Below are 27,819 nucleotides of genomic sequence, written 5' to 3' on the forward strand. Positions count from 1 at the left end.
CATTTTGATTGGGGGTTTCTTCTGAGCCAGGACACCACTTCCTTTTACCTCTCCTGTGACTGTGAGAACAGATCTCTGGCACAGGATAGCCCCTTCTTCTTCTGATTCTCTGGACCAAGAGGACCCCTTGTGTGGTGAAAGAGCCCCATTCCTCATACTGAGCGCTGTGTGCTAGCTTTTGAATCCTCTGCTTTTATTAGGGCAGGAAGCTTTAATAGCCCTTTGCATGCAATGGAGAGGCTACATGTGATCCACCAGTAGCCAAGAGGGAGTTCTTAGTGCTGGCCCCATTTGGGTACCCTTCCTATTTGCGTGAGTGAATCCAACCCCCACCTCCTTGATAGGAATTGGGGAGGAAAAGCAAACTGCCATCTTCTTGGGCTACCAAAGTGGTTCTGTCTGTGAGGCTATGCTTGAGAAATAAATGCGTGAGGGGCTCAGCTTTAAAAATCAGCCTACTGATGTTGGATGGATTTGAAATTATGGACCATTTTAGGGCGTAAAATCACTTTAGTCTGAAAATGGTTCTGCACATTTGCAATAGCTATAGGTGGGAGCAATAATTCCTAAAGCACATCAGGTTCCTCTTAGAATCAGTTCAATTTAAAGATGATTAAGATGCTGCAATATGTTAAATCATTTTCATTGTGTCATATTTTCAGAGACTCTTATAAAAGCAACCTGCAAATTATGTGTTTGTACCTTTTAAAATTTTTATTAGGGCTGTTAATTCATCGCAGTTAACTCACACGATTAACTCAAAAAATTAATCGTGATTTAAAAAATTATTTGCAATTCATTGCACTTATAACAATAGAATATGAATTGAAATTTATTAAATATTTTTGGATGTTGATTTCAATTACAATACAAAGTGCACAATGGTCACTTTATATTATTATTTTTATTACAAATATTTGCACTGTAAAAATGATAAACAAAAGAAATAGTATTTTTCAATTCACCTCATATAAGTACTGAAGTGCAATCTCTTTATCATGAAAGTGTAACTTGCAAATGCAGATTTTTTTTTTGGTTACATAACTGCACTCAAAAACAAAACAGTGTAAAACTTTAGTGCCTACAAGTCCACTCAGTCCCACCTCTTATTCTGCCAATCACTAAGTCAAACAAGTTTGTTTACATTGACAGGAGATACTGCTGCCTGCTTCTTATTTACATCACCTGAAAGTGAGAAGTGACATTCACATGGCACTTTTGTAGCCAGCGTTGCAAGGTATTTACGTGCCAGATATGCCCATTCATGCTTCGGCCACCATTCCAGAGGACATGCTTCCATGCTGATGATGCTCGTTAAAAAAATAATGCATCAATTAATTTTGTGACTGTACTCCTTGGGGGGAGAATAGTATGTCTCCTGATCTGTTTTACCCGCATTCTACATATATTTCATGTTATAGCAGACTCAGATGATGACCCAGTGCATGTTCATTTTCAGAACACTTTGACAAAATGCAAAGAAGGTACCAATGTGAGATTTCTAAAAATAGCTACAGTACTCAACCCAGGGTTTAAGAATCTGAAGTGCCGTCCAAAATCTGAAAGGGGATGAGATGTGGACTTTTAGAAGTCTTAAAAGAGCAACACTTTGATGTGGAAACTACAGAACCCAAATCACCAAAAAAGAAAATCATCCTTTTGCTGGTGGCGTCTGACTCAGATGACGAAAATGAACATGGTCAGTCCGCACCACTTTGGATCGTTATCAAGTAGAACGCATCATCAGCATGGAAGCATGTCCTCTGGAATGGTGGTTGAAGCATGAAGGGGACATATGAATCTTTAGCGCATCTGGCATGTAAATATCTTGCAACGCCAGCTACAACAGTGCCATGTGAACGCCTGTTCTCACTTTCAGATGACATTGTAAACAAGAAACAGGCAGCATTATCTCCTCCAAATTGTAACCAACCTTGTTTGTTGGAGTGAATGGCTGATCAAGAAGTCGGACTGAATGGGCTTGTAGACGCTAAAGTTTCACATTGTTTTATTTTTGATTTCTGGGTTTTTTTGTACATAATTCTACATTTGTAAGTTCAACTGTCATGGTGAAGAGATTGCACTACAGTGGATTGCACTACAGAGGTGAATTGAAGAATACTTTTTTTTTTTTGTTTTTACAGTGCAAATATTTGTAATCAAAAATAAATATAAAGAGAGCACTGCACACTTTGTATTCTGTGTTGTAATTGAAATGAATATATGTGAAAATGTAGTAAACATCCAAAAATATTTAAAATAAATGGCATTCTATTGTTTAACAGTGCGATTAATCGAGATTAATTTTTTTAATCGCTTGACAACCCTAATTTTTATTTTTATTTTTTTACAACATATAAAGAAGGTTTTAAAGGAATCTTCTTTAAAGGAAAAAAAAAGTTTCTATGGACTATTAGTTGTTCCCTGGTTTTGTTGGAACCCTTCTTAAATGACCTAGACATGTGAACTGCTCAGTCATTAACAAAAGACAGAGATTTTTTAGATCCTTAATAACATCCTTAACAAAGCCAAACATAAAACTAAACCTTATTAAAAATCACATCCCATCTCAGTTAACCACGTTTTCCTCTTCTGTATATGTCATGCCATAGCCCTGCCAGTTTGAGTCATCCAGGCTTTGGGGCCTTTTTTCTACATGATCAAGAAGCCACAAACACACATACGAAAAGACAGATTTCTTCGCAGATCTCTGTGACAGTTGGACCCACCCTGATGATACCTGATGTACTGATGTACTAAAAACCTGATGGGGTTTTACTGAGCCTCTCCTGCTCCACCAGCCTGGATTCCCTCTTCCTGTTTTTCTGAATTAGGATCTCTTGCAGCACACACACACAGGTAGGGCCACACCCAGCTGCAGACACAGACTGAAGTCAGCTCTGTGTGAGAGGATTCACCCTGTACTCGCATGCACACCACTTTTGGGAGATAAACCCAAACGTATATTGTATTGCGCTGTATAGAAAAATCTGCACAGCACAAGCTCATAAAAATTTGCCCTCTTCCTCAGTGTGAAGAGAAATATGTACACCTTCTTGTCCCCTCCATTTATAAGTTGCACAAACTGGGTTTAATAATAAACAAAACAAATTTTATTAACTATGAAAGGCAGATTTTAAGTGGTCAAAGGGATACAAGCAGATTACTAAGCAAATAAAACAAAACACACAAACTAAGCTTGATTCACGAAAGAAATTGGCTAAAAATAGCAATTTCTCATCCTAAATATTGTCACAGGCAGCTTATAGAGAGTCTTGAAAGCCAGCTGCACTGGCCTGCAGCTTGAAACTTCAGGAATTATTACTCACAGGCTAGACATCCTTCCAGCCTGGGCTCAACTCTTCTCCCCCCAGTTCAGTTCTTGCTTCCAGGTGTCTCCCCGTGTCTCTTTGGGCGGGGAGGCAGAGGAGAACCATGATGATGTCCATCCCCTGCCTTTTATAGCTTTTGTGTATGGCGGGAACCCTTCGTCTGCCAGTGGAAAAACACTGGCATTCCAACATGGGGGTGGTGGGCAAGGTGGAGGGGTCTAGTACTAGGTGGCTCAGTCACATGTCTCTGCAGGGTCGTAGCAGCCATTACTCGTGGGCTGTGTGGAGCGTCCACAGGAAGACTAAACTCTTTCACAGTCCATTGTCTTTGCTGATGGGCCATCAGCCCTGTCTAGCTTTTCATTGTTGTACCTGAAGGGCTAGTTGTGGGTGTCACCCAAAGTAACACATCTGAAATACAGCTACATGGTCAATATTCCTAACGTCAGATACAGAAATGATACAAGCATACAAATTGGATAATCATATTCAGTAAATCATAACCTTTCCAATGATACCTTACATGACACATCTTGCATAAACTATATCTGTTATGCCATATCTATATCATAAGCATATTTCCATAAAGAATGTATAGTACAGCATCACAGTCTCTTTTAACAGTTACATGTTGTGCTTGCCATTCCAACCATTGTCAGAAACATGCACACATAAAGGAGTGTAGATGAATTTGTGTGGGTGGCCAGAAAGGATCAAAGATAGTCTATGAAGGACTTCTATTCCATTGTACAATATTCCTTATTCTCGTACTATATAAAGTGTTTTATCTGATTGTGCATCATGGGGAAGAGCACATGTCATTCCTCTAGCTTTCCTGATGAGTTATTTACCTCCTGGAAATTGCAGAGATCAGTGTTTAAAAGGTGCAGTCATTCAAACATGCTACACATGTTCAGTGCTGGTTTCCATGCAAGTCACAGATTCTGAGGGTGCAGCGTTTAATTTTTTTTTTCAAAGTGATTTTGTGTGTTTAATTTGTCAGAGCAAGTCTTTTATTATTTGTCACGTAGCTGAATTAAAGAGGAATCTCATATGGCTCTCTGAAAAATAGCATTAAAATAGCTCTCTATCCTCTCCCAAAAATATTGCACAAATCTGTCCATGTTAAATAAACTGTGCTGAATTACTACTATGTAACAAATAAGAATTGGATTATTTAGCATAAACTTGTGGAGTTTGTTTTTCCCTTGGGGTTTCTGAATAAAGGCCTCAAGCAGTTGTAATTTTAGTTCACATAAAACCTGCAAGGTCAAAGCTATGAGACATTTTTATTTAGTAAAGAAATGTAAGTGTAAGAGATCATATCAGTGCTAAACACAGGGCTAACTCCATTGGTTTCATTCAGTTCAGCATTTGGGAGAGTAGGAATTGTGGTTAGGGCATAAGCCTAGGTTGGGGGACCCCTGGGAGACCTTGGTTCAAGACCCTGCTTTGCCACAGACTTCCTGTGTGACTGTGGGCAACTTTTTACTTAGTCTCTCTGTGCCTCAGTTTCCCATGTGTAAAATGGAGAGGACAGTGCTTACCTACCTCACAGAAGAGTTGAGGATAAACACATTAAAGATTGTGAAGCACTCCAGTACTGTGGTGATGGGGACCATGTAAAGTACCTTAGATATATTTATGCTTTAGCAAGTGAGATCACAATCAGTGACTCTTATTTTTCAATAGCCTTTCTTATGACTAAAACCCATCTTACTAAGATTTCCTTTTTCCTACTCCTCCCTCAATTTTAATAAAGCTAAACATCTCATTTTAAAATATTACCCTATTTGCTCTTTACCCGTAGCTTGAATATCAGGAGCCTTAAAGATTTTACTGGAGAAGCTGAACAGTGGTCAAGAAAACATTATTTTAAAATGCTAAGAGCCCTACAGCCATTAATCAAATGGCCAGATGTTGGTGTTTGATATAGTGTGTGGTACCATCCAAGAAAATCGGGTGTTGGTTTTCAGAAACTGGTTTATCAATTTGTTAACTTTGTGCCAAAGTTAAGAAAAGTATGTGACAAAACTTAATTTCCTTAGAGTGCGTGAGGAATTTATAGTATCAAGTCAAGTCCTTTTTAACAGCTCGGCAGTTCAGCCTGTTATCCAGATAAGTCCCTAGGAACCAGAGCCAATGCTTGGCTTATATGTACAGAAAATACCTCACTGTAATCCAAGTTGTGTTTGAGCTCTGATCCACACCTGGTGAGTTGGAAGTTTCTTTCCACTCCACAGTCACCATTGCACACTTAAAAACACACGTTGTCATGCACTGATTAATGGAGACTTGGTAGCAGTGATTTAACAGTTACTAATAAAAAAAAAAACCTGCATTCAGGCGTTCCTATTTTAGAGCTATAAAATTGTGGAGCGAGACTGGAGCAACACCAGTCTCCCTTTACTGACAAAACTGTTAGTATCCTCAAAGTGAGGGAGAGATTGACACTGATAGCTTTGTGCAGGAGGGTTACCTTTAGGCCTTAGAGTAACAGCCGTATTAGTCTGTATTCACAAAAAGAAAAGGAGTACTTGTGGCACTTTAGAGACTAACCAATTTATTTGAGCATGAGCTTTCGTGAGCTACAGCTCACTTCATCGGATGCATACTGTGGAAACTGCAGAAGACATTATATACACAGAGACCATGAAACAATACCTCCTCCCACCCCACTCTCCTGCTGGTAATAGCTTATCTAAAGTGATCATCAAGTTGGGCCATTTCCAGCACAAATCCAGGTTTTCTCACCCTCCGCCCTCCCCCCCCACACAAACTCACTCTCCTGCTGGTAATAGCCCATCCAAAGTGACCACTCTCTTTAAAATGTGTATGATAATCAAGGTGGGCCATTTCTAGCAAAAATACAGGTTTTCTCACACACACCCCCCACACACACACACAAACTCACTCTCCTGCTGGCAATAGCTCATCCAAACTGACCACTCTCCTTACAATGTGCATGATAATCAAGGTGGGCCATTTCCAGCATAAATCCAAGTTTAACCAGAACGTCAGGGGGGGGGATAGAAAAAAACAAGAGGAAATAGGCTACCTGATTTCCCCTTGTTTTTTCTACCCCCCCCCCCCCCCCCCGACGTTCTGGTTAAACTTGGATTTATGCTCGAAATGGCGCACCTTGATTATCATGCACATTGTAAGGAGAGTGGTCAGTTTGGATGAGCTATTGCCAGCAGGAGAGTGAGTTTGTGTGGGGTGGGGGGGTGAGAAAACCTGGATTTGTGCTGGAAATGGCCCACCTTGATTATCATGCACATTGTAGGGAGAGTGGTCACTTTGGATGAGCTATTACCAGCAGGAGAGTGAGTTTGTGTGTGTATGGGGGTGGGGGGGGTGAGAAAACCTGGATTTGTGCTGGAAATGGCCCACCTTGATTATCATGCACATTGTAGGGAGAGTGGTCGCTTTGGATAAGCTATTACCAGCAGGAAAGTGAGTTTTTGTGTGTGTGGTTTTTTAAGAAAAAAAAAGGGGGAGGGGGGGTGAGAAAACCTGTATTTGTGCTGGAAATGGCCCACCTTGATTTTCATACACATTGTGAGGAGAGTGGTCACTTTGGATAAGCTATTACAAGCAGGAGAGTGAGTTTGTATGTTTGGTTTTTGGAGGGGGGGTGGGGGGGTGAGAAAACCTGGATTTGTGCTGGAAATGGCCCATCTTGATTATCATACACATTTTAAAGAGAGTGATCACTTTGGATGGGCTATTACCAGCAGGAGAGTGAGTTGTGGGGGGGGGGGGTTTCGGAGGGTAAGAAAACCTGAATTTGTGCTGGAAATGGCCCAACTTGATTATCATACACATTGTAAGGAGAGTGATCACTTTAGATAAGCTATTACCAGCAGGAGAGTGGGGTGGGAGGAGGTATTGTTTCATGGTCTCTGTATATAATGTCTTCTGCAGTTTCCACAGTATGCATCCGATGAAGTGAGCTGTAGCTCACGAAAGCTCATGCTCAAATAAATTGGTTAGTCTCTAAGGTGCCACAAGTACTCCTTTTCTTTAGGCCTTGTGAGTTTTATAAAATACAACATGGTATGTAGCAAGTGTCTTTATTTCTGAAGGTGCTTTCTTTTTCGAAGGTAGCATTTTTATGTGGCAGTTGCTATGGTGACTATTATTTTTATTGACTAGCAAAGAAACATGTTACGTAAAGCACATAAAACTTCCTAATTTTTGCTCAAATGTTCAAGTGTTTCTTTTTCTAAGGCCAGGATTTGTTGTATCAAGGGAGAGGGTTTCCGCTTTGGTCTGACTTCCCCGGTCCCCCACCCACCCCACACAGACCACCCTTCTTTGGACAACTCCTCTCAGGGGAAAGTATAGATGGTCTGGAGAAGAAAATCTCTCTTCATGCAGATGATATTCTCCTATAAATGCCTCAGTGACTGGCGTTAGCCTACTGCAAGCATTCAACCTAATCTCTGACTACAAAGTAAACAAATCTAAATCAGGAGCTCTGATAAGAGGGCACCAATTCTCCGGAATCTTGAGTCCTGTAACTGGAATAAAGAAGGTTTCTGATGTCTTGGAACCACAACTGATCAATAAGAACCTCTATAATAATACTGAAACCATTAAACAAATCAGATTTCTACCACTAGTTGCCACAGGTAGAATAGAAGGAATGAAATTAATGTGCTACCAAGATTTCTATTCCTTTTCCATTTCCTACCCTTGATATAACCAAAAAACTGTACTGGAAACCCAAGTTTCCATTGTCATTTGGATGGGAGCAAATGCAGAATTAAACACAAGCTTCTTTATGTGCTCAGATACTACAAACGGCGAAATAGATAAGAAAGGAACTAGAGAACTGGGTCTCTGGAACTTCTCCATGTATTATCAAGAAACCTACATAAAATATGTAACAGACTAGACATCTGATACCACAAAATAATTTAGCCAGTTAGAACAATGGCTTGCAAAAGGAAGTTTAGCTCCAGATATACCATTCCTTTTCCACAGGGCAGTATAGAAAGCTTTACAGTTTGATGCAGGATCCTTTCCACATGTGCTTGCATAAACTAATTTAAGGAATCCTGTGAGTCTTGCTGTTGCGATCTTCCCTTCAATTGAGAATCTTGCCCATCTGAATATGATTGCGTGATTCCCAAAGTGAACAGAAAAGTTTGATTTTGTCAGAGAAAATGTTGGATTATTCCAGAATTTGGTATTGAGTGAAGAATGGAGAGAGGATTCTGCAGTGACACAGCACAAGGAGCAACTAAAAGTGGAGTTTCTCTTCAGAGGACCAAAGAATTAGGAGTAAATCATGGCTGTGAGATACAGCACACAAAGAACAGTGAGCTACTTTTCAATAGGAAGCCATAAGGGAGTATAAGACCTACCGACCTCTTCCAGAACCCTTAAACACATTGACTAGTACTTACATGGGTAATCTATAGTCCCATTAAACTCAGGGCTTGTCTACACTGCGAAGTTGTAGACAAAACTTTTATCTTTCATGGGTACTTTAAAAAGCTCCCCCCCCCCCGCCCCCGCGAAAGACAAAAGTTTTGCCGACACACTTGTGAACGCAGCTTTGTCGGCAGAAGCACTCTCCTCCCAACAAAGCTAACGCCGCTCACGGGGCTGGAAGTATTTTGTTGGCAAAAGTGCCAACAAAGTACCAAAAAAGAGCGTTTACACTCCCTGACTTTTAGCGACAAGGCTGTGTCAACACAGCCTTGTCTCTAAAAACTGCGTGGTGTAGATAAGCCCTCAGTGACTATTCTCACAAAATAATTACTACTCAAAATAAGTAAGGGTTGCAGAATCAGGACGCTGGTCTTTAGAAACCATCGGATATTTGGTATTAAGATCCAAGTGTTCATTTAGCAATGTGTAGCCTACATTCTGCTACTACTGTGTGTCTGTTTACACTTTTCCTGTGTTCCTGTTCTAAGCACAAATGCAGTCACTAGATTTAACTGAATAGCATTATGCAGATACTGTGTGTGCTGAACATTTCTGCTGTGTCAATCCAAGGTGTCTGTTGCATCATTCAACTGTGTTAAGAACACAAATAATTATGCCCCAGCATTTTTGTCCTAACTTCTACAGAGGAAGATCTCTTTAATTTTTTGCTAAAGTAATTGCTTTAAATAAAAACTTGAGGGGTGATTCTAAGCTCTGCTTCTAAGAGAGACAGAACTCAGAGCAAAGGGTAGGAGGAGCTAAAGCAGCTTTCATTCATTTTCACCCTCCCGATCCTGAGCTGTTCCAGGACCCTTAGCATAATATAGGAAACCTGGGGGGCTGTCTAAGTTATCCCTGTGAGCCACAGCACTGCCCTAACTCTCCACAGCTGACAGCACTGCTCCCCCACACATTTCTCCTGCCCCAGCCGCTCCCCCAGCTCATTCCCTACATCAGGGTTTGCAGCTGGCTCCTCAGAAGGCAGCCTTCCATGGTGGCTGCATCAGGGAATCCTCATCCGGCTGCAACCGGGGCTATTACAGCCTCCTTTTTGTCACTGCGACCTTTTTACCTGGTGTCAAGGAGCCAGAGTGGGAGTGAGGCTTTCACACTAGACTATTATCTGCTTAATTGTTATAATTCATTTTCTGAATTTGACTGTAAGTTTGTCATGGATGCTTAAAATTACAGAATCTTTAAAATGCAAAGAGTATAAAGGTCTATTGAATTTTAAAACAAATTACTCTTGACTTCCCCCCACCCCACCCCTCCAACAAGAATAATTTCTGTCTTGTTCACTAACACCTCCTGGAATGCTTTTTGGTACCTTTTTGAAAGGTGGCATGTCATTTTATTTCTGACTATGTAGAACAAAACAGCTTTTTCTGAAAACATGCCATAAGAGTACCTTGTGGTTCATAGTGAAGAGTACTTGTGATTCATGGTGAATCACACACCCCTATAACTTCTTCAGAGTGAGAGAGTAAATATAGTTGTAACATTTGCTCATGATGAGTGATCCCAGATTTGCTCTCTGAACCATCAGTCTTTGAGCAAAGCTATTATTGTACGATTTCAGTTTAATGTATCTTCATGAAGATTTAGATTTGTTTCTATGAGCTAGATCCTAAAATGGTATAAATCTGCTTAACTTGATTGAAGTCAATTTATGAATCTTGGTCACACGACTTTTTTAAGGAGAGGGCATTTATTCTTGTGGGAGGGAATGCTGCTTTCATCCATAGAAACTCCTGTGTGTGACTTCAGATTAATGTCAGTGTGTAATTTCCAAAAAAAGATTTCAAACCACTGCTTGCCTGCTCCCAGCATGCAAACATACAAACAGTGAAAATGAGTTGCATATAGAGCATCTGATCACATATACTTTGCATATTCTTTTTCTATAAAACTCAAGCCTGCCAATAGCACTTTCTTTGGTGTTTACATAAAAGAAACAAAATCAGTGTGAGTTATTTTTCAGTTTTACGAGCACAGTTTGCTGTTTTAAGTAAAAGGATCAGAGTTGTCCAGAGGAGTTGAGATTACACTAACATCAGCAGTTTTTCTGTTTGCTTTGGTTTTATTACACTTTTTGGCACCATAGTTAATTTCTAATCAAGTAAATGTGTTTGAAAGTATGGTTCAAGGGGAAATCTTACATTTCTATACAAGATATGTTAAATGTATTGAAATCCAGTTTCATAAGTAAGGCACTATTCCTACTACTTCACTGTAATAGTTTTGTAACTAGTGCAATTCTCTTTGACGGAAGCAAATGAATAGTAGTTTGCAGAGATACATTATGGATTAATATTTGGATGAAAACAGGAAGACTGAGGAAAGCTAGCATGTGAGTCTTTCGCCACAGGGCCGCTGGTTCCAATACATCAAAGGCTAATGGCAACACAAAACTTTCACCTTCTGATGGGTGTTCTTTAGCTTTCATGAAATATATTGTTGGTCTTAGCCAAGTTCCTCATGGAAGACACCCATTGGCAGACTCAACAGAGGGTAAAGGTTGACAGGGATGAGCCACATGAGTGAAGCAGCACAGGAAAACTTAAATCTCCCCATTCCCTGCAATATCTGAAGGAAGGGGTTAGCCTCTGGAGCGGTCAACCCAGCTGTTTATGAGTCTGATCCAAAGCCCACTGAAGTCAGTGGAAAGTTATGACTTCCAAAGACTTCCATTGACTTCAATGGGCTTTGGATCAAGCCCTTCACGGGCACTAAATTCACTTAGGAAAAGTTTTTCTTTATTTAAAAATAGAACAGATTAAAGGCCAATAAATAAAACCAACTAGCCCCACCTCATTTTACAAACTCTGTCCTGTGGTTCTAAAGGCTTACACAGATAAGCAGGGGCATGGAGTAAGGACTTTATTTTTAATCTCATATGACTCAGCTCAATAATAATTAGCCTTTCTTCTGCTTCTGTGGGCCTCCTGCACTGCACAGCTGCAGCAGCTAACCTTGGTTCCTTAGAGAAAATTATCTCCAGGAATTGATTCCGAGCAAGGGTATTCATATCTCACTTACTCTTCCGTATCTTCATCCCTGGGATGCACAGCTGTTGAAGAACCTCAGTCCAATCCACTGTCGTGCTGAATAGCTCACCATTGCAAGAGCACCATCAATTTAGGGGGGAGGGATAGCTCAGTGGTTTGAGCATTGGCCTGCTAAACCCAGGGTTGTGATTTCAATCCTTGAGGGGGCCATTTAGGGTTCTGGAGCACAACTGGGGATTGGTCCTGCTTTGAGCAGGGGGTTGGACTAGATGACCTCCTGAGGTCCCTTCCAACTCTGATATTCTATGAATCTATACTGTTCTGTACATTTTTGATCAGAGTTTCCTCTGTTGAGATCCCTGTTTGAGGAGAGGGAGTATGGGGGAGAAGAGAGAGAGAGAAGTCTGTGCACAGTTCTCAGAAATTAGGATACTTAAGTAAATGACATTTCTGTTTATAGAAATAGTTATCCCTTAGCATCTTAAGACGGCTATTAGACTGTAGCTTTCGGTGATGACTTCTTCAAAGTTTAATCAAATGGGCCAGGGAAAGTGATAGAAATATCCTACAAGTGATATTCAGGCAGTGGGGGATGCGGGATTGAGATATTATGCACGCCAACTCTGTGCTTTCTATCATGCCCTGAAGCATCCTCAATGGACCGTCCACAATGGATGCATTTCGGAGAAGATACACCTTTCTCTGAGGGAATGTACCAGTGTTTAATAGATTGAAACCAAAGCTTAGTAAAACTCCACCATTTTCCATCTCTGCTTCCTTCTAGAAGTTTTTCATAATATGTTCTTGAACTTCTTCATTTTAAGGATCTCATCTTTCAACTGCCATTTCCATCCAGTCTTTCCAGTGTTTTCTGTACCAGCTAGGATGCATTGACTAATGTTTTCAAAAACAGCTGCAAAGTATAAATCCCTGGCACCTCATATTTTTGAATTTTCTATATCTGCTTCCCCACTCGTTGTACAAAGCATTTGATTAAAAACAGCACTTTCTCTACAGTGGAAAAACATTGTAGCGTCTTTTGAAATTATCCAGGTATATTGGTGTTTTACTCAGTCTTATTGTCGTTTACCATCCTGTTTGCTACTTGGATGATAGCCAGACATACATAGATTGCTTCACCGTGTGCTGGTTTAAATACCTTTCACTACTTTCCAGCAGATATTCTGAGCAATAATTTTTCTGTCATCATTCATCAAGTTATTTTTTTCTTTTCTTTTTCTAAAATCTGCTACATCTTTTTGTGTATAATTGTATCTCTTCTTAGTATCTTAGGACTGCTATGATCTCTGGATCCAAATAGGGCAATATTGTGGTTTGTTTCTTGCTGCCCTAAGCAGGCTACTTGTGTTGCAGAACAGCAGCCTCTATAGGACTATTACTCTGCTGCTTATGTAGGTGGGCAGGGGGTGGGTGTAGCTTTGAATCTGCCCCCTCAATGCACAGCCAGCACAGCTGATGTGAAATAGAGGGGAAAGTATTTTATCCATGTAAAGGGTTGCTACAGATTACTTTCTCACTGAAGAAAGGGGGAAACCAGACTCTCAAATTGTAGCTCTGTGAGGGTACGTCTGTACTGCAATTAGACACCTGCGGCCAGCCCATGCCAGCTGACTCGCAATCATGGGGCTTGGGATAAGGGGCTGTTTAAGGGACTTCCTGTTTAAGGGATCCTTTCACCTTGCAGAGTCCTAGAGACCGGGCTTCACTTTGAGCCCAAATGTCTACATCACAAATAAACAGCCTCCTAGCCCGAGCCCTGCGAGTCCAAGTCACCTGGCATGGGCCAGCCATTATATTTCTTGAAACAGCAGATTCTCTTTTTTAAATATTTTTTGAAATAAAAGTAGAAGAAATTTATGTACAGTGGAGCTATGAGGTGGGGTGGGAAGGGGCAGTAGGGAGCTAGTTATTTCTCCCTGATTCTGAGGTTAGCCCTGGCCCCAGTGCAAACTAGAGCAGCTACGGGGCTGCTCTAAAATGCACCATTGACAAAGAGCCTTTAATGGACCCAATGCCAATGGAGGATTGGTTTGTCAAAACAGAGTTCCACAACACCCTGTGCACCCCCCTCTCTACCACCCCAATAAACCTACTAAGTTGGACTGGGAGTGGGCACAGACGTAGGACCTGGCTACCATGCATTTGCACCAGCAGGGATTTCCCCTCAGGCAGGGGACTGCTTGGCATTTTGTGGCCTGGGGTCACATCAAGGGGTTGTTATGCCATTGGGAATTTGGCCCAAAGAACACAATACAAGTTTCAGTTACAAGTTGTGTCTGACAAAAAGATAATTCCAAGTAGAGCAGGAATTTGCATATTAAAGCAGTTAGCACAGACAGACATTTTAGAAGTTTGTCTTTATGCTCTTTTTAAAAAAAACACTTTTAATTATGCTCTTCAGCACTAAGTTCTGCTTCCCAGTTCCCTTTTGACATGTGGATCTTGCTCTTTAAGAACCTGATTCCTCTAGCACTTGTACATTCCTAGCTAGAATATTAACAAGCCTCTCTCAAACCAACACTTGGATATGCTCCTATCATAATGAATGGATTCAGTATCTTGGTTTTCTTTCAGTAACAGAAGTTTACATGAATAGGAGGGAGTCGGGCCAGTGCTAATTATGAAAAAGCTATTTTTCATATGTCATACTTATGCCATGTCTTCTTATTACTTTCTCAGATTCTGACACTGAACAATGTTTTGCTTTGTTTTTGTAGGTAATGCAAATGGACCAGAAATTGAACCTCATTACAGATATGCTGCATCACCTGGTTTCCAATCAGCAGGCTGGCCAAAGCAGTAATGAATCATCTCAGAGAAGCAACCCTGTTAACTCAGATCACTTCCTCCCTAACAACACCCTCCCCACTTATGAACAACTGACAATACCAAGAAGAATCCAAGACGACATATCCTGATATGGTAGAAATACAGGTGGTTGTTTTTCCCCTTTTTAAATGGAACTGAAGGTTGTGAATCTGGAAAGAGTTAAATTTCTCAGCCACATGGAACACACATAACTACTGAATCAATGTTTCTAGCCTCCGAAACGCTCCTTCCAATGACAGTCACTCATATCAGATGAAGGTTTATCAACCTAACACACCTCAAGGCCTCTGTGCTGTGTTGTACAGCACAGTACACTCTTAAGTTCCATTTTTATTTTGTTCAAGAACAGTCGAGTGCAATTCATCATGGCACTGCAAGACCAAAACAATATAAAAGGCAGGCAAAATTGCAAGGAATTTGTGGCTCCTTTTAAAGAAAAATAGTAATACTTGAACTTAGATAGCAATGTGTGCATTCTGTTTATGAATCTACTGATAGCAATATAGTTTTACTAGTTAGATTTTAAAGCAAAATGGGGTAACATGTTGATTTTATTGTATAAACATACCACTGACATTCTGGAGAATGACAAACCGCACAGTTAATTATTTTCTTTTTCCTGTTACATGAACACTTACCAGATAACAACTAGATTTTCTTTTTAATCTGTTTTTCTTCAGGGAAGAAGTAGTGGTTAATCTGAAACAATACTATTTATAGAGGACAGTGCTATAGATTTTTTAAGATACGAAGTTTTCATGGGAGAAGGATAAAATATTGCAATGAAAAAAAATAATTATGCTTTCTAGAAAACTGCTGCCAAAGAGTTTATATATAAATGTTAACACAACTATCTAAATGTGCTTGTCCAGAAAGATCTTTCAAAAACGAGTGTTCACTGCTTTTATATTTTTCTATATCTAATTTCTGTAGCATTATTTCCAAAAATGTTACAAGTAAATACATGCAAAAGTCTAAAGCAACTGGATCTTGCTGGTCAAGTGCTTGAATCCACCAGTTATTGGGCATCCACAGCTTCCATAGGAACCAAGGCCCCAATCAGAAATGCATCTCTAGTCGGTACAGCATGTAAGCACATACGTTAAGTCCTTAAGCATGTTTTTTCCTGACTAGGGATAGACTTAAGCACATGCCTAAGTGCTTTCCTGAATCAGGGACTCAAATCACTCAGCTCTCAACAGGAAATACTCAACACCCCCAAAGCCTTAGGCCGTAATGTAGGGGACCACGGCCATTAAAACCAAAGACTCGCATTGACTTGGTCATTCAGGCTCCAAATCCCGCTTGTCACACTCATACAAGTAGTCCCTGCTGAAGTCAGTGGGCCAAATTCTGCCCTCATTTATGCCAGTGTAAATCTGGAGTAACTCCACTGAAGTTAATGGAGTTCCTCCACATTTATTTTTGTATTAATGAGAGCAGAATTTGGCCCAGTGTGACTACTCACATGAGTGAGGTGAGCAGGATTTGGACTTAGGTGACTTAGAGTGAAATTCACCCCGTACAGAAAGCCAGCACAAAGCCTATCCACTTTGAAGGCTTCAGTAGGACTTAAATGGTGCACAAGTCTTGTATTGGCTCTCTAAATATGGATGAAGTTCACCCTGGTTGAGAGAGTGACCGAAAATGGTGATTACAAAACAAATATTTAGGCCAAATTAATGACTAGGTTTATTGCAGGTAAATGAAGAGGAGGGTAGATGGGTCACAAACTCTTCTACTGTTGTAGCAATAGATATAAAAATCAAAGATCTGAATATTTAGTCCTGTACATTTGAAAGGAATTGGACTGTATTGCAAAACTGATGCCCCACTTAATATTACATAGTTAACCTCACCACACTTTAACATATGAGTAATATGAAATACTTGTGCATATCAATTGAATTGAGCTCACAGGATAGTATAGGTAATAGGTCTGGGCTTTGTTTTAAACATTTCATCTTCTAATATGTTTTATCTCAGTTGGATTATAGAGCAAAGCATACTGTATCTCCTTATACCGATTGTTAAAATTATTCAGTCTTGCTGCTATACAGTAGATCATTTTAAGGGTTTAGAAATTTACAGATGTAAACAGGGACTATTTCTGGGCATTATGTTTTATAGAAATCAAAAATAATTGTGATGATTTTGAATTTGTTTTTTTAATGAGGTTCACTGTGTAATTTCAGGTTATTAATCTGACTGTTAATTTCCTAATAAAATACAGGACAGAGATGCTATGCCTTTTATTTGTTCTGAACTCCACAGACTTGGTACATTCCAGAAAGACTGGTATTTTTTCTGGGTCCGTCACCATGGTGTGTGCATGCCTTATTTGAAACACAAGATCTCAGTAAGAGTGACCAACCTCCATCCTCCTGTTCTGCCTGCATCTTAAGTAGAGAGCTGTGAAAACAGGATTTAATACGTTGAGAAGACACAGGCAAAGAGACGTGTCCTGTTGCTCTTTCTAAAAGCAACCAGGTTCGTGCTTACACATATTTCCAGAGGCACAGGGCTGCTACCAAGAAAGCTCTGCCACCAGCGCCCAAACCTTCCAAGATCATATCTTCATTTTCTTTCTGGCAGGTAAACCTCAGTACTAATAACATTGAACACAACACATTTCATGCCAAAGGATCTAAAAGCCATCACTTTACACACTGATGTGTGAATGTATACATTTCAGAAACCACGTTCACCAAAATCCTGTTCTAAACTCTTCCTAAAAGATTTCAAACCTTGCAGTGGTTATTTCTCAGGTCTACAACTAGCTATTCCAGATCTGGATCCAGTCATTCCTTTCAGAAACATGGTACCAGCTCCTAAATCCTTTCTGACTTAACTCTTCATTCTGCAGGAGAGTGCGTCCTTCTAGGAGGAAGACTGATATCTTTTCCAAAGGAAGCATGGGGTCAAATAACCATTGACATTTAGGGTCCTAGTCATTCTTGAAAGATTGCTCTGCCAGTGTAAAGAGGCCTTAAAGGCCGGAGGCAAGTAAAGGGGATTAGTGTAAAAGAGGATCATGTCCAATTTCTCCTCCATTTTCCCCACATCTGATTTTTTTTTTATTCCTTCAGAAGAACCACCCAAGAAAGAAGAGATCATATTTTGCTGTCAGTTATGCCAATGTAAATCTAGAGCAACTCCTTTTCAGTGAAGTTACTTTGGATTTACACTGCTGTAACTGACAGGAAAGTGTCGCCTGACAGTTCAGGATAATTTGGATCTCTTTATGATTTAAACCATCTATCTTGGTTCTTGGGCCAAAAAAAAAGGTTCAAAGACCCAAACTCATCATTGAACTTCGTATAGACCAAGTATTTTGGAGAATTGTCTTCATGTTGAAAGGGAGTAGCAGGAGCAGATGAACTTTTATGAAACAATTTGTTGATATCTTTAGTAATAATAAGGAAAATTACAGGCAGTACTCTAATCATATAATTGCATATAATCATTGAGACGTCTGAACTGTTTTTATTAATGATTTGATAACTTGAAGTGACTTCTTTATTTGCCATAGTTCATACATTTTCTGATAAGTCCCCAAGATCAGTATTACAAACTACTCTGGATAACAAAAAATACACTCAGATTGCTTAGAATTTGTATAGGACCTTATGCTTTTTCAAAGTCCAAGATGAGTTTCCTCCTCAGGAATGGGCCACATTCTGGCCAGTCAGAGTCCCCTTTTGTAAAGATGGTCAAAATTGTGACAAGTTGTTCCTGAAAAGGGCACATTTACAGGACTTGTGATCCCAAAGATAGGCACTGCAGTTCTTACTGAAGTATACTACAGTTGCCCCGATCCACCCATTATTCTTAATTCAGAGCCACAGTAAACGTGATTTTTATGCCCACTGGCCAACTGTACACATTCTGGATGGGAACCTCTTTTCACTTGCCATGCATAACTTATTCTAGCTGTGGTTTGAAATAAGGAAGTGAGCATCCTGACAGCAAAAATGGACTCACCAGATGAGTACTTTCACCAATGTTATTCATGGTATGGTTGGAGAACGCAAGTGGAGGATGGGCATGGCCTTCAGTAGCTGGCCACAATCTTCTGGAGTGCTCTCTCTGATACTGAGACCTCTGCCTCAGATCTCCAACTGAAACAGATAGGTAAGTGGCAAAGCAGGAAGAATGTGAGTGTGTGGAAATTCCTGTACTATCCACATTGGTTCTACATATTCAGGGAAAATAGCACCACTTGAGCAGAATACAAATGCGTTATGTCAGAGGGTTCCACCACTATTTCATTTATAGGTGTTTGAGGTGCATACAAATGAAAATTTACCCGTGGTTTTTAGGTCGTGTAAGAGTTCTTCACCTCAGCCATGGCTCTGCCCCAACCTTTCCCTTTTCAGAAAGCCTCTTTGTCACTTTGTGTTCAACTGGCCAAAATTCAGGACTGATTCTAATTGGGAAGATTTCCAACATAATCTTCCCTATCTGACATGACTATTGTTGAATGTGATTTATTTGTTTCTGAGCAAATAGTGACAGATTTTGAAAGGACCATGGATATTAGTTGAAAAAACACACCTGAGCCACACCTCAGACCGCCCTGCGAACTCCAGCAGCAAGGGGAGCCAGTGCCAAGCCTCAGACTGCCCCGCGAGCTCCAGACGTTACTGGAGGAACCAGCCCCGCAGCCACAGGAAAGCACCGGACCCTCATCGCCAGACAGTCCAGCATGGCCCCCGAGTCCATTCTGCGGGACGCTGCCTACGGCAGATCTCACACTCCAGCAGCAACCGCCCAGGCAGCAGCCACTCATAGAAGGACCAGCGGTGTCCCAGCAACCCCCGAGCCGGACCGCGGCTCTCCGACCACTAGCAACGCCAGCATCCCACCAGAGATCCCGCCTCAGCACCCACCCGAAGGGAATCCCGACTCATGAGATAAACGGCAGGCCGACCACGCAGGCTTTGAGCCAAAAGCTGTACCGGGCAAACCTCTCCAAAGCCATGAGGGAGATCCTCGACGGGCCCTCACCCTACTGCATGATCCCATCTGAGCGTCTCTACAGCTACTTCAAGGATGTATTCGACCGCACAGCCCAGAATGACGCGCAGCGCCCAGAGTGCCTCCGCCCCCTGCCCCGTGTCAACGAAGCAGGTGTCCTGGAAACTGACTTTACGCCCAAGGAAATGATGGCCAGACTCTCAAAAACAAAAAACACAGCTTGTGGGAAAGACGGCATGCCCTATAGCCTCCTGAAAAAGTGAGATCCCAGCTGCCTGGTCCTCGCCACAGTCTTCAACCAGTGCAAACAATTCTACCGGACTCCCAGCTCCTGGAAGATGGTCATGATGGTACTGGTGTACAAGAAGGGTGAGCAGGATGACCCCAGCAACTGGAGGCCCATCTCCCTCTGCTCCACAATGTACAAGCTCTATGCCAGCTGCCTGGCGTCGAGGATCACAGAGTGGTCGGTGAGAGGGGAGCCATCAGCTCTACCCAGAAAGGCTTCATGTCCTGCGAGGGCTGCTATGAACACAACTTTGTCCTCCAAACCACCATCGAAACAGCTAGAAGGGCGTGGAGGCAGTGCACTGTAGCATGGCTCGACCTGGCTGACACCTTTGGGTCCATGTCCCACCACCACATCTTTGCCACACTCCAGGAGTTTGGGATGCCAGAGAACTTCCTCCGTGTGATCCGAGAGGTGTACGAGGGATGCAGCACCACCATTCGCTCGGTCGAAGGGGAGACCGCCGAGATCCTGATCCAGAGAGGAGTTAAACAGGGCTGTCCTCTCAGCCCCATCATCTTTAACCTTGCCATGGAGCCGTTGCTGTGAGCGATCTCCAATGGCGCAGATGGCTTCTCAACCTCCACGGTGAGAGGGTGAGTGTCCTGGCTTACGCGGATGACCTGGTCCTGACCGCGGACGACCCAGAGAACCTCCAACATATGCTAGATGCCACCAGTCGAGCTGCCGATTTGATGGGCCTCCGCTTCAATGCAAAGAAGTGCGCATCTCTCCACATCGACGGCAGCAAAAGGGACTCGGTGCAGATGACAGGGTTCCAGATCCAGGGCGAGCCCATCAACCCCCTGGCCTACCGGCACCTCGGCACGCCGACAGGTTTCCGTGTCCAGCAGACACCCGAGGACACCATCCAGGTGATCTTGCAGGATGCCGCCAAGATCGACACCTCCCTGCTAGCACCGTGGCAGAAGATCAAACGCCCTGAACACCTTCCTGATCCCCCGCATTTCGTTCGTCCTAAGGGGATCCGCCATGGCGAAGGTACCCCTCAACAAGGCAGACAAGATCGTCTGCCAGCTGGTGAAGAAGTGGCTGTTCCTTCCCCAGAGAGCCAGCAACGAGCTGGTCTATATCGCCCACAGGCATGGCTGAACCAATGTCCCCCGCATGGGTGACCTGTGTGACATCGCGGTGATCACCCACGTCTTCCACTTGCTGATGTGTCCCGACACTATGGTAAGGAACATTGCAGCAAACGCCCTCCATGACGCAACAAAGAAGCGGATCGGCAGAGCCTCCTCCAACCAAGACACCGCCAGCTTCCTGAGCGGTTCCCTGGATGGCGAATTGGGACAGGACGGGCGCAACATCGCTTCACTGTGGTCCCGCGCTCGCAATGCCACGTGTCGCCTGGGGAAGCGCATCGGCTGCCGCTGGGAGTGGTGCGAGGAGCGCCAGGAGCTGGCAGTCCTGGTGCCGCAGATCAGGTCTGAGGACAACACCATCGTCACCCCGAGCACCAGGGGCATGCTGGAGAGGACCCTGAAGGCAGCCATCCACTCGCTGTACATGGAAGCCCTGAAGCGTAAACCGGACCAGGGATAAAGCCTTCGAACTGACCAGCAAGTGGGACGCCAGCAACCACTTCCTCGCTGGTGGCGGCTTCACCCGTTTTGCCGACTGGCGGTTCATCCACCACGCCCGGCTCAACTGCGTCCCGCTCAACGGAGCCGTCCGCCACAGGAACCTAGACAAGCGAGACCCTGCCCCACGTCCTGTGCAGCTGCAAGCCCCATTCCGGAGCCTGGCAGCTGCGCCACAACACCATCCAGAACCGCCTAGTGAAAGCCATCGCACCACGCCTAGGAGAGGTTGCCGTAAACTGTGACATCCCCCATACTGACAGCCAGCTGCGACCCAACGTGGTAGTCACCGACGAGGCCCAGAAAAAGATCATCCTCATTGACATCACAATCTCCTTCAAGAACAGGACCCCGGCCTTCCGCGAAGTCCGAGCTTGTAAGCTGGAAAAATACGCCCCCCTGGCCGACACCCTGAGAGCGAAGGGCTATAAGGTGCAGATGGATGCCCTGATCGTCGGAGCCCTGGGCACTTGGGACCCCTGCAACGAGCATGTGCTGCGGACCTGTGGGATCAGTCAATGCTACACACGGCTCATGCGGCACCTCATGGTCTCGGACACCATCCGATGGTCCAGGGACATCTACATCAAACACATCACCGGCCACCGACAGTACCAGGCGGTGTGAGCCGGTACGACATCGTGCATCCACTATGGGAAAGAGACTGAGAGGCTTTTTCCATTGGACCATATGAACTGGAACCATAAACTCACTGAGTTTTAAATCCCACCAAATGAGGGTAGATCCATCCCCATCATCATATCCGCTCATTATACTCCACACCTGAACATAGCCATTATATGGACAGCATATCCCCATATCTCAATGTCTGTACTTTGACCAGTTAAACTTTTACCCCCAATCAGGGAGATTGCAGATTATGTATTCCTTACGCCACCAGCTCCTAAACCGAATTTCGCACCCCTTGATAATCTGTACCTTATTCCCTGATAACCAGAAACTTTTATGCTTGAACTCTGTACCGTTTTCTTTTTATTTCAACATTATCTTAATAAAATTATTAAATCTGAATGCAGGGGTAGTGAAATGTTTTTATCAGTGGTGTTGTCTTTATTGTCTGAGTAAAGGGAAGCAGAACTGTGTTGTCTCAAATGAGGAGGTCACCCTCAGCTAAAAGGGCCTCATTAAGCCAGGGGCTTGAATGCCAGACCCTTGTGAAAGTAGAGAGGGGTGGGAACAGGTATCCCAGCCAGGAGGAGTGGACTCTCCCTAAGGGTTCCCAGTCTGGTTTAACCTGTTCTTCCCCCCTAATCAAAGATAGAGATAAATAGGCTCCATTAGGAGTCTTTTGTTATTTTAAGTGCTCAAAAGACCTGATAATCACTTGTGGTGGGACAGTGTCTCTGTCCAGCCTCAGAGCTGAAAATCACTAAGAGACTGACCTGCAGAGGTCACAGCAGAGAGACAGGTGCAGAAGGTGACCAGCGAGTTGAACAGTAGCTGGCGAGGCAGCCAGCAGAGAAGAACCGTGGCTGGTGCAGTGGTCAGCCAGAGTAAGTGCTCAGATGGCAGAGCAAGCAAGATGCCTTCTTCCCCGGGTCGGAGGTGAACTCACACAACTGCACCTCTGAACCCTGGGTCCTCACTGACCAAGGACAACTGCCATGAGTGGGGTATGGTGAGGGAGCAGAGGGGGGCACAGAAAAGGAACTTTTGCTGGTAGAACTCAAGAACACAAGGCCATACATACTTAGTCTGGGGTGGGTGTCCTGCTCATAGTTTAATGATTATGAATCTTGCTTGTGGCATTTCCCTAATTAATGTTGGCTGACTTCCCTCCTTTCATTAAAAGTTTCTTTTCTAGACTCGGACTCTGTGCTTGCAAGTGGGGAAGTATTGCCTCTCAGAGGCGCTCAGGGGTGGTGTGTAATTTTCCCAGGTTACTGGATTGGGGCTCGAACTGGTTCTGTGTTGTATTGTTGAAAAGGAACTCTTAGATATTGAACCCGGCCCTGGTTGCTGCCGACTCCAGCTGGCAGAAGGGTAACATATATAATCTATGCTACCTATAAGAGACCTTTGTTACAACAAAAAGCAGGTTTAGATCTATAACACTATATCACACTTTCCTCTTGTATTTCTGGCTGCCAAGGCATGCCATATTCCTCATCAGTTAATTTGTTGATTAATCTTAGATATGCTATAGAAAAATGCACTTTTTGCAGATTCAATTACAAGGAAGTAGCACCCAATGTGATTAAAACATGGTTTGATCCTTCATATACTACAAAACCGAACCATGTTTCATAAATTCATAGAGTTTAAGGCCAGAAGGGACCATCATATCAGCTTGTCTGACCTCTTGTATATCACAGGCCATTACATTTCACCCAGTTACCCTTCATTGAGCCCAATAATATGTTCGACTAAAGGTTGTCTTCCAGAAAGGCATTCAGTCTTAATCTGAAGACATGAAGAACTGGACAATCCACCACTTCCCTTGCTCATATATCTTTCCTGCTCTCTGTTAGCTTGATTTTTTAACGTATTTCCAAAGAGTGGTTTTTAAAAATAAGAGGGGAATGAGTATAGAGACATTTCATAGTCTTCTGCCCTATGTTTGAACTCTGTTGGCTGCTGTCTTGTTGTAACCGACTCCCATAATAGATGGGGCTGAACAGCTTGTGGTTGTAAGGGACTCTGGGTCCTTATCTCAACTAGCGAGCAGTAATGACTGTGGTTGAACTAATTGTATAAGATTGGTTTAAGCAAAAATGGTTCGTTGCATTCATGCTAGCCAAAGTGAATTGTGTTAAGAATGCTTGCAGATTTGCCTCATGGCTACACTAGCTCTGTCTTAAACCATATTAGCTGAAATGCCCTGTGGGTTCTTATCCCACATGTCTAGCTCAGTTTCAAGAAGCAATGCATGGTGGAAGATTTTCAAGATCACTGGTGCATTGTGGGACAGTAGTACATAAGAATAGCCATACTGGGTCACACCAGTGGACCGTCTAGCCCACTATCCTGTCTTCCGACAGTGGCTAATGCCAGATGCTTCAAAGGGAATGAATAGTACAGGGCAATCATTAAGTGATCAATCCCCTGTCATCCAGTCCCAGCATCTGGCAATCAGAGACTTAAGAACACCCTGAGCATGGGGTTGCATCCTTGACTATCTTGGCTAATAGCCATTGATGGATCTATTCTCCATGAATGTATCTAATTATTTTTTTAATCCAGTTATAGTTTTGGCCTTCACGACATCCCCTGGCAATGAATTGCACAGGTTGACTGTGTTGTACTTTCTTTTATTTGTTTTAAACCTGGTGGCCATTAATTTCATTGGGTGACCCCTGACTCTTGTGTTATGTGTAGGGGTAAATAACACTTCCTTATTGGCTTTCTCCACACCATTCATGATTTTTTATGAATCTCTATATCCCGCCCCCGCTTAGTCATCTCTTTTCCAGCTCAATAGTCCCAGTTTTTTTTAATCTATCCTCAAATAGATGCTGTTCCATACACTGAATCATTTTTGTTGCCCTAATCTACCTTTTCTATTTCTGATGTATCTTTTTTGAGAAGGACGTCCAGAACTGCATGTAGTATTCAAGGTGTGGGCATTCCACAGATGTATATAGTGGCATTATGTTGTTTTCTGTCATATTATCTATCCCTTTCCTAATGGTTCCTAACACTCTGTTAGCTATTTTGATTGCTGCTGCATATTGAGCAGATGTTTTCAGAGAACTATCCACAATGACTCCAAGATCTCATTCTTGAGTGGTAATAGCTAATTTAGACTCCATCATTTTGCATGTGTAGTTGGGATTATGTTGTCCAATGTGCATTACTTTGCATTTATCAACATTGAATTTCATCGGCCATTTTGTTGCCCAGTCAGCCAGTTTGAGAGATCCTTTTGTAACTCTTTGCAATCAGCTTTGGACTTAGTAGAGGACTAGTTGAACTGTGGCAGCTAATCCGTCTCCATGCTGGCACTGAACCAGTGGCAGTTCAATCATTATTAATCCCCGTTGAAGCATTATTAGAATGGTAGTTAGTGCCCTTGTAAACTATTTGGAGCACTTTTTGTAAGTGGACCCAACATGTTTTAAAATAGTTTGGGGAAGTAAATGTTACATGGAAAGCTGCTCTAGTGTAGACAAGGCCTTGGTTGTATACTGTTCTTCCCCATTTTTTAAAGAAATTCATCAGAAAGTTCATACATGACAGAAAAGAGTGGTTTTGGTTTTGTTTCCCTTGAAAAGGTAACAGTATAATCTAGCAGATGGGGGACTATACTTTGACTCAGGACACCTGGGTTCTATTCTTGGTTTGACCACTGTGTGATTTTTGGGGCAAATCATTTTGTTGTTTACCTTTGTTGCCCTTCCCACCCTTTATCTTGTCTGCTTAGATTGCAAACCCTTCAAATCAGAGATCGGTTCTTACTATATGGTTATTCAGTGTTTAGCAAAATGAGGTCCTGATTTCGGGGCTTTTACGCACTACTGTAAGACAAATAATAAAGCAAAAGGCAATTCAGGGCCTTGCTCCATGCAAAGTCCCTATTATTTTGAGATTTGGTAGTTGCAGAGTTAGAAGTGCTTCTGTCAAGATGACCATTTTTTCCCCTTCCCTTTGACAGAAGAATCACAAAAAAGAACAAAATCTAGACATTTTCACCTGGAAAGTTTTCCCCGTTATAAACTGGGCCCATTTCAAATAAATTAATGGGCAAATGCAGTGTTCAAATACTAGAAACAGCAGAAATAGCTTGATATATTAGTCAACAGATTAAATAGCCATTTGACTGCAGCAAGTTAACAGCTATTGTTGCTAGCAGGCACCTACTGTTGTTTTATCATCAGTTCTGAGGAAGATGGAGATATTCCAAGGCCTCCACTCCCACCGCACCTGGCTGGAAAGTTTTGGGCAAGCAAATTGCTTCTTAAAAACAAACAAAAAAGGTAGAACAAAGGAAGAATTTTTTCAGGAATTTTAAGAGTAAAACTGAAAGTAGTTTTAAAATAACTAATGCTCATATCCCCCTGCTGAGGTAGATAAGTATTATTCTTTCCAGTTTACTGATGGGGGCAGTGTGAGGGGAGAAAAAAAAGATGCAGAGAGACTAAGGGCCTGATCCAATTCCTGTCTGTGGCCCCAAATCTGCAAAAATTTAAACATGTGCTTAATTTATTACGCTTGCGTAGTCCCACTGACTTCAGTGAGATTATACACAAGCATAAATTAAGCATGTGTGTAAATCTTCGCAGTTTCAAGGCCTATGACCACAGGCACCGGCTTCTAATTTTCCCTGGGGGTGCTCACCCCCCGCTCAGCCCCAGGCTCTTCCTCCACTTCACCCCTTCCCCCAAGTCCCCACCGCTGCCTCTTCCCGCCCTCACTCCACCCCCCAGGCCTGCCCTATCCTCCGCCCCACCTCTTTTCGCCCCCTCCCCTGAGTGCACCCCATCCCTGCTCCTTCATCTCCCTTCCAGTGCCTCCTGCATGCCACTGAACAGCTGTTCCGCAGCATGCAGGAGTCACTGGGAGGGAGAGGGAGGAGTTGATCAGCAGGGGCCAGCAGCAGGTGGAAGTGGGGGGTAGGGGGAGTTTGGTTGCCAGTGGGTGTTAAGCACCCACTAATTTTTCTCCATGGGTGCTCCAGGTCTGAGCACCCACTGAGTCAGCGCCTATGCCTATGACAATAAGTGTCTTTCCATAGATTTAATGGAAATTGGATCTGGCCCTACATGACTTCCCCAAGGCGACAGAGAGATGTGAACTCTTAAGTACAGTACCTCCTCACTTAACGTTGTAGTTATGTTCCTGAAAAATGCTACTTTAAGTGAAACGATGTTAAGCTAATCCAATTTCCCCATCAGAAATGTAAATAGGGGAGGGGGGTAGGTTCCAGGGAATTTTTTTTCTCCAGACAAAAGACATTATATACATATACAGTATAAGTTTTTAAATAATGTTAAACAAACAATTTAATACTGTACTCACCAATGATGATTGTGAAGCTTGGTTGAGGCAGGGGCGTAGCAAAGTTGGGGCACGGGGTCTTGCCACGCTCTCCCGCCCGGCACTCCTGCTGGGGAGTGGGGTCAGGGGCTTGCCTGCTCCCTGGCTGGAACGCCAGGCAAGAGGAGCGGGTCAAGCCCCCGAGCCCTGACCCCGCTCCCTGGCAGGAGCGCCGGGTGGGCGGATGGAGAAGGGCAAGCCAAACAATCTCATAACGGAACATTGCACAACTTTAAACAAGTATGTTCTCTAATAGATCAGCAACCTAATAACGAAACAATGTTAACCAGGACGACTTTAAGTGAGGAGTTACT

General features: G+C 42.9%; 1 protein-coding gene across 3 annotated transcripts in view; it reads left to right on the top strand.

Moving 5' to 3' along the window:
- Window positions 1-16,807, top strand: part of KCNQ1 (potassium voltage-gated channel subfamily Q member 1) — a 539,828-nt gene extending 523,021 nt beyond the window's left edge. For all 3 annotated transcript variants that reach the window (XM_073347264.1, XM_073347265.1, XM_073347266.1), the window contains one exon: window positions 14,524-16,807. In XM_073347264.1, coding sequence (XP_073203365.1) covers window positions 14,524-14,724 — 201 coding nt within the window. In that variant the 3' untranslated portion in view covers window positions 14,725-16,807. The remainder of the gene's footprint in view (window positions 1-14,523) is intronic.
- Window positions 16,808-27,819: the final 11,012 nt, after the last annotated feature.

The sequence above is a fragment of the Lepidochelys kempii genome, chromosome 6, assembly GCF_965140265.1.
Source record: "Lepidochelys kempii isolate rLepKem1 chromosome 6, rLepKem1.hap2, whole genome shotgun sequence".
NCBI lineage: Eukaryota > Metazoa > Chordata > Testudines > Cheloniidae > Lepidochelys > Lepidochelys kempii.